This window comes from Channa argus, chromosome 17 (genome assembly GCF_033026475.1).
Source record: "Channa argus isolate prfri chromosome 17, Channa argus male v1.0, whole genome shotgun sequence".
In the NCBI taxonomy this organism is placed as follows: Eukaryota; Metazoa; Chordata; class Actinopteri; order Anabantiformes; family Channidae; genus Channa; species Channa argus.
This window is the reverse complement of record NC_090213.1, coordinates 12,459,827-12,475,120: the sequence shown is the minus strand read 5'-3', so window position 1 is coordinate 12,475,120 and position 15,294 is coordinate 12,459,827. Positions and strand designations below refer to the sequence as shown.

Here is a 15,294-nt window from a genome sequence, read left to right as displayed (position 1 = left end):
GGTTTCTGTGCCCCTCAGCCATTTTCACCAACTTGGTAAATGTTAATATCTATTTAGTAAAATTGGGTTATGATAGAAGAAATGATAGCGAGTTAATGTGATGTACCCCTGACCATGAGGAAAATCATGTGGAGGCGTGTGATTAATGTGCAAATTGTTTATACCAGTTTGTTGCCTGACCCACTTTTTCAGCCTTGTTGGCCAACGCAGAGACATGGCACTACCGAAACAGCAGATATCACAGTCCCTAAATGCACCTACTCTCTAGCGCACAAATATGATGAAAAGTGTTTGGCTCCTTTTATCCAGTTCCAATTGTATAATTCAGTTTGGGATATAGAATGAAATGGATCAAAGTCAGATGCCCTAACATAAATTGTTAAACATCACCATGGTAACTATTGAGCGAATGCTCAACATAACATCATACATTTGGGGATGTTCAAGCTCAAGATTCACTTGTTTTCAAGTTTATAGCCAAAATCATTTAATTGGATTTAGCATCTTATTTTATAAATTATGTAGATAGTTAAGCTCACACAGAGTAGGGTGGCAGAAAGTTGTTAAGAGGTGTGCGAGTCTCTGAACAAACCTAGATGGTCACCATCACTTTTGGCATGGCTTCTGCTTATTAGCGAGCTTCATTGATAGCAGTGTGTATTCTGGGGTCTTGTAATACCAGTCTGTTTCTCTCTCTCTCTCTGCCACAGAGGTGTGGAGCTGTCACATTTAAAAGGTCGGAGCAGAATGCCATACAAGTTTGCATGCTGGGTAAGGATGCCAACTGACCTGAATACCTCATTGATAAAAGCTGTTAGCAAATGTTTGGGACTACATATTTTAACTCTTCTTCAAGCTGTCACTACCCTTTGGCCCAGTATAACACTGATTGCATACTTCTGTGTCTCTATACACTCTACACTGCTCAGTTGGATAGATTTTAGGGTGCTCAGTAGAGCAACTTTTACAACTTTATAAATGTCATGAGAAACCTGTACGCTTGTGTTCTAGTTTGTGTTGAATTTTGATTCAGTTGTGGGTTTTTTTGAAGTAGTGTCTAGACTGGAGACAGTAAAATAGAGCTGTTTATCATAACTACAGTATCATACTTTGATGAGTCAGACCTTGAAATGGAGCCATAGCAAATTTTTCTTTATCATATTAATGTCAAAGTTGTTTTAAGATGTTCTGGGGGAAAAGTGAGTGACAGCATGAAGCCACCCTAATCTGACAAAGGTGTAAAAAGGCAACATAAAAGACAATACAATAAAATTTAAAATATACAAGGAGAACTGTGCGCACATGTTCACACACACACTGTTACATAAAAAGACACAACCAAGCAGATATGTAGATGCAAACACAAACACAGATCGTTTTATTCACTGGCTGACCCACTTCTCTACAGCCATGTCTCTGCCAGCAAATGTGACCAGTATCAAAAATAAGTCTGTCACTCACACATACAACACAGATGCTGAGTGGAATGTCAGTTGGACTCTATTCTGTGCATTTTGTGTATGTATTTGTGTACGTATGTGATGATTGAGACACTGCCTGACACTGAAAAGGAGAGAGGAATCACTTGGAGCCAGCAGTATACTGGCTGACTCCCAAGTTTACTCATAAAAACTCCTACTAATCTTGTCTATCCGCAGATATCTTTCTCTGTCTCTTTCTGTGCCACATTGTGTTTCCCTGTATCTTACTTTCTGTCACATGCCGTGTTTTCACACACATCCGCAGAGCCCTGAATATTTGGTGTGTTTGTTTGGTGCTATTTGTCTTATGCAGCTTTATTCACATGTTTTCATTCATTAAAGTCACATGATCTTTGTTGGTCTAAAAAAATAATCCACTTCTGTTGTCTCTCCTCAAAGTACACTTCTGTCCTTAACCAAAACAGTTTTACAGTTCCATCTGTAGGCTTGATTAGACTTATGATTTGGAATCATGGCTGAACATTAAACAAGGACAAAGTTGACAATGGCCCATTTTGGTCTGAATCTGTTGTTTGAGTCTCATCATGTCATTCTCTATAAACATTTTACAATGAGAGCTGGTACAGATGACATCACATAGCAGGGAAATACAAACCATGAGAAAAAGGTAAAGTTGTGAGGGACAACAATTGCATAATCCAGTTCATCAGGTTTCTTTGCAGAGGTGCAGTTCAGCTGAGATACCTCAACTCAATCTCTCTGCAGAATTTGCAGTTGTTTTCTACTATGTTGTCTATGTCTAGAAATTTAGTTTGCTATTTTTCCTAAATTAGCAATGCAAACTGTTTTTAGGTCTTTTATTTGTTTTGTCAGAAGACCATGCAAGAATTTAGTTGTATACAGTCTTAGCCTAGTTTCTGGTTCATTCTTGCTGTTGAGTGATCCTGAGTAGATCCAGGTAAGATGTAAGCGGTATGCTTTTTCTCATGGCATCACTAATTATAACATTTTACACCAAATTTCAACGGTTGATCACCAATACAACAGAACAAGTATTCACTGAGTACACTTTCACTAAATAGTGTGCTCTAGATCTTCATGCCAGCTTCACAGACTTTGTCACAGCCTGTATCTTTTATCTTAAAGCTCTCTGTGTCCTGATTTATTGCAATCGACTCCTTGTGCCTGATTTGTAATGTTCAAGGCCATGTGCCTGTCTGTTTCTGAGTGTGTTTGTACTTTTGTCTGGTTGTAACTGTTTCTGTTCTTGTAATGTTACAGCACTGCATCCTCCATGATTTTTATATAGGTCTACATACAGTCATTCAGCTGTTGTCCTGTTAGTTTGTATCAGGTTTTCAGCAGCAACAGGAAAACTTTTGGGTGTTTTCTATATTTGTGGAGGACAGGTGGTGGTTTCACTCCTGGTCCAATGTTCAGGTATGTACAAACTCACGAGTTGAAAACCGGTTTAAGTCAGTTTAAGTTGCAAACCTTGGGTAATATTTTAAGTAATTTTTGAGAATCTCTCTTGCTAACATAAGCCCTGGGTACAGTTTGTGTTGTACACTGGGGTTTGCATTAGTCTGTGAATTTAAATTTTTTACTATTATCTCTCGCAATTTCTTCCAACATTGTCTGAGAATATAATGTTTTAAACAAATCCTGTCCTCCTCCTTAGGCCAAGGCTGGTTAGTCACCTGTGCGCACAAATTCAGAAGAAACAAGTCCAACTAGGTGTGGTCCTATACCAGTGAAGACTTAATGAATGGTGACTCAAAGCATGCAATGTACCTTGATTTACCTTTAAGAAGAATTGGGTCATTCAGTTTTTATGAGGATGAGAGTGTGTGCTTAAAGGTTAAAAACCATGTGCCCATTTAGTAATGGAATCCTTAGAGAATTAATTTATGAGTTGATTCATTAAGCATTTATACTGTATGATAATTGCACAGCTGGAAGAACCGAGCGAAATGAAGACCTTCCCTTTTGCTCTGGGAAATTCTGATCATCTTTCACTATTTTATTCTTACCTGACAATTTCATGATCTAATAATAAGTTACTGATTTAAAAAAAGAGAAAAATACACACAAAAAAACAGTTGCCAAATCTGTACAGATAGACTTGATGTTAGATACTAGTATTTGCCGTAAAAATCACGTGTGACGAACGCATGCATGAATTTCTATGTGCGTTCACCTCACACAGCTGTCTACTGACCTAACTGTGAGAGCATGGGTCCATCAACCTAAGTCTAACCGGTGTTCACACAAATCCTATTGGTCTGTCGCTGGGGTAGCAGCATATAGACAGAGTGAGAGTGTGTGTAAACGAGCTCACAGGGGGAGAGGAGGGGCTTTTAGATTCCACAACAACGCCAGGGTGAGAGAGACTAGTGAGGAGAGAGAATGCGTCAGAAGCAGGGAATAAGCTGTCAGTGGCCGACTCTATAGCAAAGAAGGATACGAACATAATCCTTTTTTTTTTTTTTTGTTTTGGCTTTTCCTGCTTTACATCTTTTCTCATCTTTTTATTACCTTGCATTTCTTTGCTCTCTATCAATCTGTCCCTCTGTCATTCCTGCTCTTGATTCTGTCTCTGTCCTACATCCAGACTTGCTACTATCTCAGTCTGCCCTCCTCTTTTACCACTATGTCTACCTGACTGAGCTTCTCTCTCCGCCATCTCTCTTCTTCTCCTATTTTCTTTCAAATTTTATTTCCTGCCATCCTTATTTCTCTCCCCTTCCCCACCTTGAACTCACCCTTGTCCATCATCCATCTATCTTTAACTGGTGTGAGGATGCCAGTGTTAGAGGGGCTCTGGAGCCCAGACCTCAAGATGCGGGACTCTGGTCTCAATGTTGGGGTTGACGTCAGGGTTTGTCCAGATAAGGCTCCCCGCTCACCAGTGTGGGGTCCACTCAGGACTCCACCGGTTACTTGCGGGGGCTTGTCGCTGGCTCTGGAACTTCCAGCTCTCATAAGGCAGCTCAGGGCAGCTTGGAGGGTGCGCAGGGGAGGCCCACGGGGAGCCGAGATAAATCAGGCAAGCACTTGGATGGGCAAAGAGAAGGATGAGGTAAAGCAGGACACAGAGGACAGGAGCAAACATCTGAAAGGTAATTTGCATTTAATGCATGTTACAAGTACCGTAAAGCTTCTGGGAGTCAGGTTTCTGATAAATGTTTAATTTCTAGCGTGTGCTGCCTGTTCCCTTCATGAGCATGTGATCATCACAGAAAACAGTAGGCGATGCTTTGGGTGCATTTCTTCACAATGTGATTTGTGTGTATTTTTAGATTCTTTTAATTATAATGTTTTTATTTTTATTTTGAGAGATCACTTTCATAAATAAGTTTTTTTTGTGTGTGTGTGTGTATACATTGTAGCATTTGAATGTTTGACTTTTAATTGTGTGCCCAACTACATGTTCTCATTTTTGACAAGTGCATGTGTAGGTGCATATGTGTGTATGTTATACATTATTTTTGACACGCTTTTCTATTGGCCACATGTTTATGTGTGCATGTGTTTATCATTGATGTGGGTTGAGACAAGGTTTATAGCAGTTCAGACACCCAGGCAGAGATACAGGGATTTGGTGTGTGATGAGTGTCCATTATTTAAAGCTGTGTTACCATCTGCTGAGCTGCAGCTGTACTAATGAAACTGATGACATATGATGCCATCAATCCAGCTTCTGTCTGTCTATCTGGAGTGTAACACCAATGAAACAAAGTAACATTGTTGATAGTGTGGTATGAATCACTTTGGTGGCTGAGGGAAGATGACACATTAAACCACTGCTCAATGGCATATTTAACTGTAAAATGATAATACTGACTATGGGAAGACTTGCACATAGAGGTGACTTTGGTCAGGTCTTAGATTTTAATCTCATACACCGATTATAGTATTAGTGATTTTATTGCATGTTTGCATCTATATACTGTGAGATGCCAGGTTATATGGGTAAGTGGGAATGACTTTGCATACACTTACCGTAAAGATGCAGTATGAAGCACCAGGCAGAGCATAGCAGGTGGCAGAAGACCACAGCAGAGCAGGGAGGCAGCGAGGGCTATGCAGAGCAGAGTGGATTGATTCAGATTGTCATGCTAGCTCTATTTTAAGTTGCATATTTAGTTGTATTATGGTTACAGTAAATATGCATTTACAGCAGATACGTTATCTGATTTCTGCTCTAGCTTACACCTTATTTGGGAGCATGGGTCAAAGATTTGAACTGAGAAATGACTGTTCCTCACTTGTACTTTTTGTTTTGATTGGCTGTGTGTACGTGTAGGAAACAGACAGAAACAGGCAGTAAGAGAAAGAAAGGCAGATAGACACAACTGACCTCCTTTTCTACACAAACCTTTTGAGTGACTTATTTAGCACTGCGTGTTAGTTTCCGTTTGATAAAGGTGAGTTGAAAACGAGGCATCGCGACACGTACTGATCTCTTCTTTCATCCAGCTACTCCACATCGCTGTTTGAAGCATCTTGTAAAAAGTTGTCTAGAACCTGGTTACACATTTGCTAGCAGAGAAACGTGCGTTCTCCAGGAGAAATCCACCTGGGGAAATTGGGTTTCCCTAATCTCCTGCCCCAGTTAAGGTAACAAGGGTTCTCATTTACATGACTGTTGAGAACTCCGCTCATGCTACTGCGTGTTTACACAGAAAACATTGTAAGCAGCACATTAGCAGAGCAACAGTAGCAACTTTGGTGCTGCATGTGTGTCTAAACAGGAAGTTTTGCATCCAATATGAAGTGTAGGTCTCTGGTGTTTTAAAAGTGCTCACAACCCACTACACAGTCACTGTAGTTATTTGCCTAAACATGGATCGATAAAAGTGTAGACAACTGGATTATTTAAAATTGGAGTAGATTTGTTTGCGTTATGAGCATCAGCACAGCAGTATTTGAGAAAGCCAGCTGTAGTGCATGTAAACACACTGATAATTACCACAAGAAAGCTGTGTGTTTTGATAAATGTGCACTCATTCCCATGTAGTGTTATCAGCATGATGCAGTGAAAGAATTGAATTTGGTATCAGTATACAAACAATAATTGCCTTTCACTGAAAGTGGAATAAAATTAAATGTTAAGAGCAGTTAAAATAAAGAGATGATTCACACTTTGGGAAATTTCCTCTGCGCAAGCTCTGACTCATAAGGTGGAAAGTGGACAAATGTATGCTATTTACTGCCTGTGACTTCTCTTTGAATGTGTTATGCCCTTACTCATTCGATGACTACTTGTAGAGGGTGAAAGTCTATCTGCATATTTGGTATCACCACTTAACAGCATGAGTGTAGACAACATGAAATACCTTGTCATGGCAATATTGACTCATTCTGACATTTTCCCCCGCAAGGTCAAAAGTCCTAAAAATACTAGGAATATAGTATAGAAGTAGAAAAGGTACAAGTTAGAGTTCAAGAGAAAAACTACAGGATGTTGTTATTGACTGATTTAGACATTTGTTATAGCTAAGCAATGCATTAGAGGAGCACACTGGTTAGTTCCACATGACAGTTTGTGTCATAAATTATCTGGTTCCAACTCCTCAAATGTGGACAATGTGGTGATTTCCTCAGTTGAAAGAGAAAGGATATGAAAATCCATCAAAACATGGATTTTTAGTAACCCTCGGCTTTTCATTTTTGCTCCTGTCACAGTCAAATCATAAAGATCACATATTATTTTAGTACAAACGCACATAAAAACAAAACTAGCTAGAAATGTGAGTTAATTGCATTTCCATGTATCTTTGTATCCACATTTGTAACCCCACGTTTTAAGCAGGTAGCAGGAGCCATCATCTGCCACTGTGTGTTGAAAACTGTTTGTATTCGAGTGTTGGCGCTGCATATAGCACAGATGTGTCTGACAGTGTCTTTCTGAGAAGGAAGAAAACACCCCGAAGCACAATTTGTGCCGTAAACACCCACTGATTCAGTAAAGCCAAGTGAACATATTGCTTTCCATGTCCTGTGTTTGAGTGTGTGTGTTTGTATAAGTCTATGTGGGTGATGTGTGATAAGTGTGCAATCTTGTTTTCACATTTGGAATCAGGGATTTAACCTCATTTGCGTGGTGTGTGTGTGTGTTTGCGCACGCGTGCATGCTCATGCATGGGTGCATGACAAGGCTCATGCATTGCCATGTCTTTAAACACCTTTTCCAACTGATTCACGCTTTCAGCCTAAATGACCCACTTCTGCTTAGTGCAGAGACAATGACCTATTTACCACACAGAGAGTTAAAGGAAGAGAAAGGGAAAGAGAGGTGGGGGTGCGACGAAAGGATGGATCAGATAGGGAGAGGGGGTGTTGATGTTGAACAGGAAGAAATGAAGGATTATGGGAACGAGAGAGAGGAGAGAGGTTGAGATTGGAGCCAGAAGTAGAGGAGGAAAAGGGAATGAAGTGGCATAAAAAGAAGCATAGAGAGTCAGCTAGAGTGAAGGAAGAGAGCCAGAGGGTGACGTGTGTGTGCGCGCATGTGTGTGACAGTAGAGGGTTATCTGAGTATTACTGTGGTGGTTTTTCCCCAGATGATGTATTTCCTCCTCTCCTCCACTGCCAAAGCGTAGGATACAAAAGCAAAGAGGCTTTCCCTCTTTTCTTGCTCAAACTAGGCCAGCAGGACTCTTTCACTTTAACCAGCTGAGTGACTTCCCTCAAGTGGTTTATATTTATTTGACTATAACATGCATAAGTAGGGGAATAGGGAATGATGCCACTGTTCAGCCATATGTTTTATGTATATCTTCCTAGACTACACAGCATACTTATTTTACCACAGGCACAACATTTCCCTGCAAACCCAAGGGAGTTACCACGGTGACTCCATCCACATTAACAGCTCGTTTAGCTGCTCTTCTAAGAGCGAGTCGCAGAGGTATGATGGGAAATTGCAACCTTTGGGACATACCATACTCCAGTTCCTCATATGTGGTTTGTAAATCATTCAATATTCCTATAGTTTTTTGTGTATTCAAGTATTAATTGTAGTGTGTTGTGACCTACTGTTGTCTTGTTGTCACTGGCCTCAGGGTGTTTGAATTTCACATTTAAAACAGAGACAGTATTCAAAGAGTTATTGTTCTGTTGTGTTAGGTGCTCGCACTGCTAGAATTATAATTTCTGTAGATATTTCCTGTGGAAAGAATTCATACAGAAAAGCTGTTGTGTTTGTGATCCAAATTTTTAATTAATTTTATTTATTTTAATTGATTTTATTTAAAAACCTTTTGTGATACATACGTCATAAGGCATACGGACTTCGAACTACCTGTGTTTCAAAATGAACTGCTGCCAAAAGATCAACATCAGTGTGATACCACAGTTAAACAAGTTTAGTTATTAATTTTTGTACGAATAGAACGTTCAGCAGAGTCAATGCAGCACCAGCGGATAAATAAGCGTTCAGGCATGCTCCATAGCAGCTGCATCACGGCATGAAATCCATTCTCCTCAGACAAACTTGGAGCAGATGCAAGATTCCCTAGTTATTAAGCGATGTCAAAGATCCTTTTGTTTGATAAAGTCTGATTTAGAATGTATTCAGCATTTGCTTTTGTAAGGCTTTTGATGTCGTACCTTTTAGTACAGTACTGAGGAACACTTTGCTCTCTTATCCTCTCATTGCTCTTCACGCTGTACGACTTCATTCATTGCTCACCTCATTCTCTCTAAACGTATCTCCTCTTTCGCATTTATTAAGACTTGATTCATGGACTTGACGAATTGTCTGCCCACAACAACATACATTTTAATTGATTCATATTTGTTTTCATTTTTCGCATCTCCTTATTTGCTGCTCTCTTTCTTCTTAGCTGATTATAGACTGAGCACTGGTCATGCTGGTGTGTTGCTGGCTGAGAGGCGAGGCTCTTACCCACTCATTGACCTGCGGATACTTAAAAGTAAGTCTCTTCAAACAAATTCTCAGGTTAACTCTCGATTCTTTCAAAATGACACCTACATTGCGTCACTGTAGAATTTGCACTTGGTCAGATACTACTCCTGTGATGACTTTATGACAGTTCTGAGAATTTTCAGAAAACAGAGGGGAAATATGTGGTTAACGAGCTCATCCCACCACTCACATAAACAGATGCATGTGAATTACAACCACCTTTAAGGTTTTTATTAAATATTTGCATACCATCAAAGAAGAAGGCTCAATGAGTCATGACCTATTATATTTAAAGGAACTTTATTTGTTATACTTATGATAATCAGCATTTTATTCTATAATATACCCATCTCTGAATACATCTCTACAACAGAATCAGGTTAACTGTGCATTAGATGGGGGTTAGGTGCACGGTGTGTTTTCTAAAAGCGGGACATGCAGTCTACTTACTTTAAGGAGCATGAATTACAGTACAAAAAAATCTGGGTACTGGCAAAGAACTATGTACAGTTCAAGAAATCCTACAACTGCATTTATGAAATTCATATCTGTCACTTGCAAATGTATATAATGTTTGTCGGCCAATCTGCAAGTCCTTGCCTTTGTAATTTAAGGTGGCACCCAGCAGGGGGAGGTAGAGTCTGGTACCAGGAGGAAGGTGAAACGTCTGCTGAGCTTCCAGAGATACTGTAACAACTCCAGGCTGCTAAGGGGGTTGGTACCCCACACCCCCGGGTCCCTACACTTCCTGGATGACGACTACTTGGGACAAGCTGCAGTAAGAACACACACTCCCATAAACATGGTGTTTTAGATGTACATGTGAGTAACCTGGGCTCCCTGGATCGTGTACCATTCTTGAATCCAGAGAAATCACAGATCATTTGTGACAAGGCTTTCTTTTTTTTCAGCATATGCTATCCAAAGTAGGCACATGGAACTTTGACATTTTCCTCTTCGATCGCCTGACAAATGGTAAAAGGGTTTATTAACATTATTTACATTTCTAATTTAGAAAGATCATGTTGTCATTAGATGTCATTGTCATATTGTTTGACTTATTGTTACAGTTTGTTTTTTCTATGCAACTTAATACTAGAATTATTTTTCACCCTATTATGAGTATTAAGTACACTGTTTAATACATGCCATTTTGTATAGTTGGCTTACTGATTATAAATGTGTTTCTTCATGCGTTTATATTCACTTCTGTGTATACTTTAGGTAACAGCCTGGTGACTCTCATGTGCCATCTCTTTAATGTCTACGGCCTCATTCATCACTTCCAGCTGGACATGGTCAAACTGCACAGGTTTCTAGGTAAGCTGCTAGAAAATAGTTATAATGGTCATTAACTCCTACTCCTTGTTCTCCTCCAGTTTGTTCTCCAACAACAAACTGTACAAACATTAATTCTGCTATGTAATTTTAAATTAATTATAAATATTAGACAAAATTAATCCTGTAATTACTGTTTCTCACCGACTTCATTTGAAAACATTTCGAACTGCTTACTAACCTTTACACGCACAACAAAGCACTCATTCCTGCACATGGGGATATAAACTTCCAACACCTAAGAAGGGTTTCAATTTTCAGGAAAAGCCACACTGATGTCAGCTTCTTTTATCCAGCCAGTCATGACAAAGACGACACAGGCTTTATGTTCACAGTAATAAAAAAATGGATAAAGTAACGATGGGGACATTTTTGTACTAAATCAATATTAATCCAGCATAAGTCAGTGTATTTACGTGTACTTAAGCAACTCCTGCAGAATACCTAAAGTCTGAATAAACATAAAACTTACATAAAGGGCCTTGAAATGGGTTGCTTTCTCCTGTGATTTTATTTTTCACTATGTTTGCACTGTGTATTATTAGCTGTGTCTCCCCCTGCACTGTCACTCTGCAGTGACATGAACACAGCAAAAGCAAGATAGAAAGAAAGTTAGAAAGCAGTGTTTTCTGTCACTAGACAGTTAAAATCTGTGCGCCAGGCTTCCAAAATAGGTCCAGTGTGGAGGAGACATCAGATTACTCTGTTTCCGGATGTAAACGTAGGTTTCCAGTAACCAGGTTAATTAAGTGAACATAAACTCCATTCCTCAATTATTATTAAGCTGAAGTTTCTGAGTAACCTGGTTACTTAAGTGCATGCAAATGCAGTCAATATGTGTAAAGTGGTACTGTCAGAGGTGTCATACCTTCATTGTACTATGTAACAATTTTAGTAAAGTAAAGAAAAGATTGTCTGGCTTGACCTTAAACTCCTGTCTTTCCAGGCATGGTGCAGGAAGACTACCATTCCCAGAATCCCTATCACAATGCTGTCCATGCAGCGGATGTCACTCAAGCCATGTACTGCTACCTGAGGGAGCCCAAGGTAATAAATAATCCTGTCCTCTATCTCACTCACTCACTCACTCACTCACTCTTACACTACACTTCACAATAGATCCATACTCAGCCTGGAGAAATCCCTGAGGTGCTTTGGCCGGATGATTAAGTCTTTCTTCATCTTTCCATTTATACAGTAATTGCTTTTGTGGCTTCCATTGATCTGCAAAGCACTTTGTGATGCCCCTATTTTGTTTAAAACACTTGCATGAATAATTTAAATCCATACTGCAAACATGCTGGAGTACTTTAGATAACTAGTACACACTTGTATAAGATGAAAAGTCTGCTGCATCTTTGATCAGTATACCATTATGTCCTTTACTGACCATGAACCATTTCTATTCACTCAATGACACACACCTGCTGCCTAAGAAACACAATTGTGAGTGACCTCATTAATTTACAATTTCATTAATATTATCAAATAAATGTATTTCTAAATTTATCTGAAACATGTATTATGCTTTATTTCAACTGAAAGCACAATGCAAACTAGACTTAATTTATTTCTAAAGGAGATGAATGAACAGTCCATGAATACTAAAGAAGTTTGATTTAGTCAGAGTGCTCCAAAGCACTTAATTAAAAAAAAAAAAAACAAGAACTTTTAGCTGAAGTTCTAACTTTTGCCTTAAATTCTCTCTGAGTTTCTTATTAAAAAATTACGATGATGGCAATCTTCTTATATAGAGAGTCGGATAAATTCTATCAATTCTGGCTGTTCGCTACATGCATCCGTCTCTAGAAACTTTGAAGCTCAGATTAGGAAGCAACTTTCAGTTAAAGATAATTGTCTGTGGACAATCACTGTATTGCAGCTGGCCGAGCAGCTGAGTCCTCTGGACGTGTTCCTGGGTCTGATGGCAGCAGCTGCGCATGACGTGGACCATCCTGGAGTAAGCCAACCCTTTCTGATCAAGACCAGACACCACCTGGCATCCCTCTACCAGGTACACAGCAGAAGTGCAGATCTGTGTCAGTGTGTGTATTCAGTGTCAAACCTCCAATTGAGCCTCTGTGAAAAGATAACATTTGATGTCTGTTCTGCAAAGAACACATCTGTGCTGGAGAGTCACCACTGGAGATCCACTGTGGGAATGTTGCGGGAGTCAGGACTACTGTCCCACCTGCCTGCTGACATGTCGTAAGAACACAAAAATGTGCACTACAGCTAAAACACTCTTTGATCATTCAGCTCTTTTACAACACTACCTCAGACTTTGGGTCACTGCACAAATGTGACTAACATTCTTATGAGGTGCAACCTTTATATTCACATTAACAATCCGCTGTGGGATCAATAAAGTTTGATCTTATCTTATTTCAGCAACTTGTAAAGAGAACTTGTCAGTGCTCTGTCGTAGACAACTCTCCAAGAAGCCACTCTTTTTGACCACATATTTGTACCATTAATCATTCATGTACTGTAGTTTCTTATACATTATTAGCGAGCTTGTAAAGTGCAACCGGAAATTAAAATAACCCAGCACCTACCTACCTCACATGTGGAGCAAGAAAAACAGAGAGGGGATTAGTGGTACATTCATCAGTACATTAGTTTTGTTGTTTTGGCTTAGTGATACCCACCTCGACTCTGCAGGCAGGACATGGAACAGCAGCTGGGTTCTCTCATCCTGGCTACAGACATCAGCAGACAGAATGAGTTCTTGATAACCTTCAGAGACCATTTGGAAAACCAGGACCTGGACCTTCAACTGGCTTCACACAGGCACTTTATGCTGCAGGTACCGAATCCCCCACATCCAAGCTCCAGTACCATGCATTCATCCATGCACTTTTCAAAAAAATGTCATGTCATCTGATAAAGTAGTACATCTTCAGAATGTGTGCATCATTGTGCTTGACTTAAGATTGCGCTGAAGTGTGCAGACATCTGTAATCCATGTCGGGTTTGGGAGCTAAGCAGACAGTGGAGTGAGAGAGTGTGCGAGGAATTCTACAGACAGGGTGAGTAAAGTCTGTTCAGATCCCAATACATCAGAGGAAGTAATTGGCATGGCATGTGAATTATTTTTTGTGCGCAATAATGTAGAAGTAATTGAAGTAATCTTGTACAAAAAGGTTGTTTTGGGAATTTAATTATTACCTTTACACCAAAATACCTTTAACATGGAGAAACTGCTCTATTGAACAGTTTCAAAAGAATAGGAACCTTATTTGTGTCAACTGTGCAGTAAGGTGAAGTAAAATGAGTAAATATAGACCCTGACAATTTTCTCTATTATTGTCTTTGTTTACTTTTTTAAATTTACTAAGTGTGTAATATGACTACTGGTTGGTTATACTATTTGTTAGAATCATAAAGGATACATTTTATTATTTTTCAATGTAACTACTTTTTTTTTTTTTTGTACTAATACAGATGGTAAAACCAACAATGAATTGCCTGTATTCACAGGTCTCTGTCAGCCTGGATTCCAAATTAGCTTGTTCATCTGTGTGGCGGTCCTCCAATGATGTCCAAAAACTTATAAACACATCAGCCAGACACAATGCTCAACTAAGTAACATATTGTATCAGTCAAAAACCACTGGGCAAAATGTTTTGAAAAGAAGGGCTTACATGCAAAGAATTGTCATCTTGTTTTACAGCAGTCTAAAGTAAGCGAGTGTCAGCTGGGCACACACAAGATCTTTATGTGAATGGCAGAGAAATGTGTGTGCAGCGGTTTAACTGAATGTTTTTACAACACTTAATCATCACCAATTTCATTTGGCTCTTTGTTCCCCTAAAATTAAAAAAAGGCGTTATATTAAAGTGAAAACTCTACAAAGTAGTCTAAATTAATCCAACATATAAACTGTAAATAAGTTGTTCTCACAATAGTTTTTGGACAGCTCACCTCTAACTCCCTCACAGACTAACACATTAATCCAGGCTGGATTAACTCCACTGAGTAGAGACAATTCATTGTTGATTTTAGTGTTTTTATGGCCATTGTTGAAAATGCAAATAATTTAGAAAATAATCAATCTTATCTTTTAAGCTAAACCTGCAACAACAGGTTACAGCTTGAGAACAGCATTAGACATTCATTATAAAATGGTGGATTCTTAGTTTAGCTTTGTTTTGCTCATTACCAAGGCAAAAATCTTCTGTTCCATTTTGTGCAGATCAAAAGCATGAAAATTGAACTTTTAGAGCATTTCTGTTGAAATCAGCTGACTGTGGTGGTTGGAAACACAGAGAGCAGTAAAAGTTGCCGCTGAAAAAGCAACCCAATGCTTAAACACTCTCACTCACACAAAATGGGTATTTGTAGCGTAATTAGATCCATGTTATAATAAAGTAGCAATTATAACTGATTTAAATGTAAATTTAAACATTTTACTCTGGTCTATATATGTGTCTTTATTCTTGTATGTCTCTGTATTTCTATGTTTTCTTGACAACTTCCTGATAGGTGACCTCGAGAGAAAGTTTGAGCTGGAGATCAGTCCTCTGTGTAACCAGCAGGCTGACTCTGTCCCAGCTATCCAGATAGGTGAGTAT

The 15,294-nt window shown here is 39.1% G+C and overlaps 1 protein-coding gene across 6 annotated transcripts in view; it reads left to right on the top strand.

Moving 5' to 3' along the window:
- The window catches only part of LOC137102772 (3',5'-cyclic-AMP phosphodiesterase 7B-like), a 46,919-nt gene that overhangs the window by 2,125 nt on the left and 29,500 nt on the right, over positions 1–15,294 (top strand). For 2 of the 6 annotated variants that reach the window (XM_067482624.1, XM_067482622.1), the window contains exons 1-11: positions 3,563–4,564; positions 9,296–9,385; positions 9,993–10,156; positions 10,290–10,353; positions 10,603–10,698; positions 11,663–11,763; positions 12,599–12,730; positions 12,833–12,924; positions 13,381–13,525; positions 13,652–13,748; positions 15,206–15,286. In XM_067482624.1, coding sequence (XP_067338725.1) covers positions 4,246–4,564; positions 9,296–9,385; positions 9,993–10,156; positions 10,290–10,353; positions 10,603–10,698; positions 11,663–11,763; positions 12,599–12,730; positions 12,833–12,924; positions 13,381–13,525; positions 13,652–13,748; positions 15,206–15,286 — 1,381 coding nt within the window. In that variant the 5' untranslated portion in view covers positions 3,563–4,245. Of the gene's footprint in view, positions 1–710; positions 772–3,547; positions 4,565–9,295; positions 9,386–9,992; positions 10,157–10,289; positions 10,354–10,602; positions 10,699–11,662; positions 11,764–12,598; positions 12,731–12,832; positions 12,925–13,357; positions 13,526–13,651; positions 13,749–15,205; positions 15,287–15,294 lie in introns of those variants that run through there. The other 4 variants (XM_067482627.1, XM_067482625.1, XM_067482626.1 and 1 more) reach the window with 4 other exon arrangements.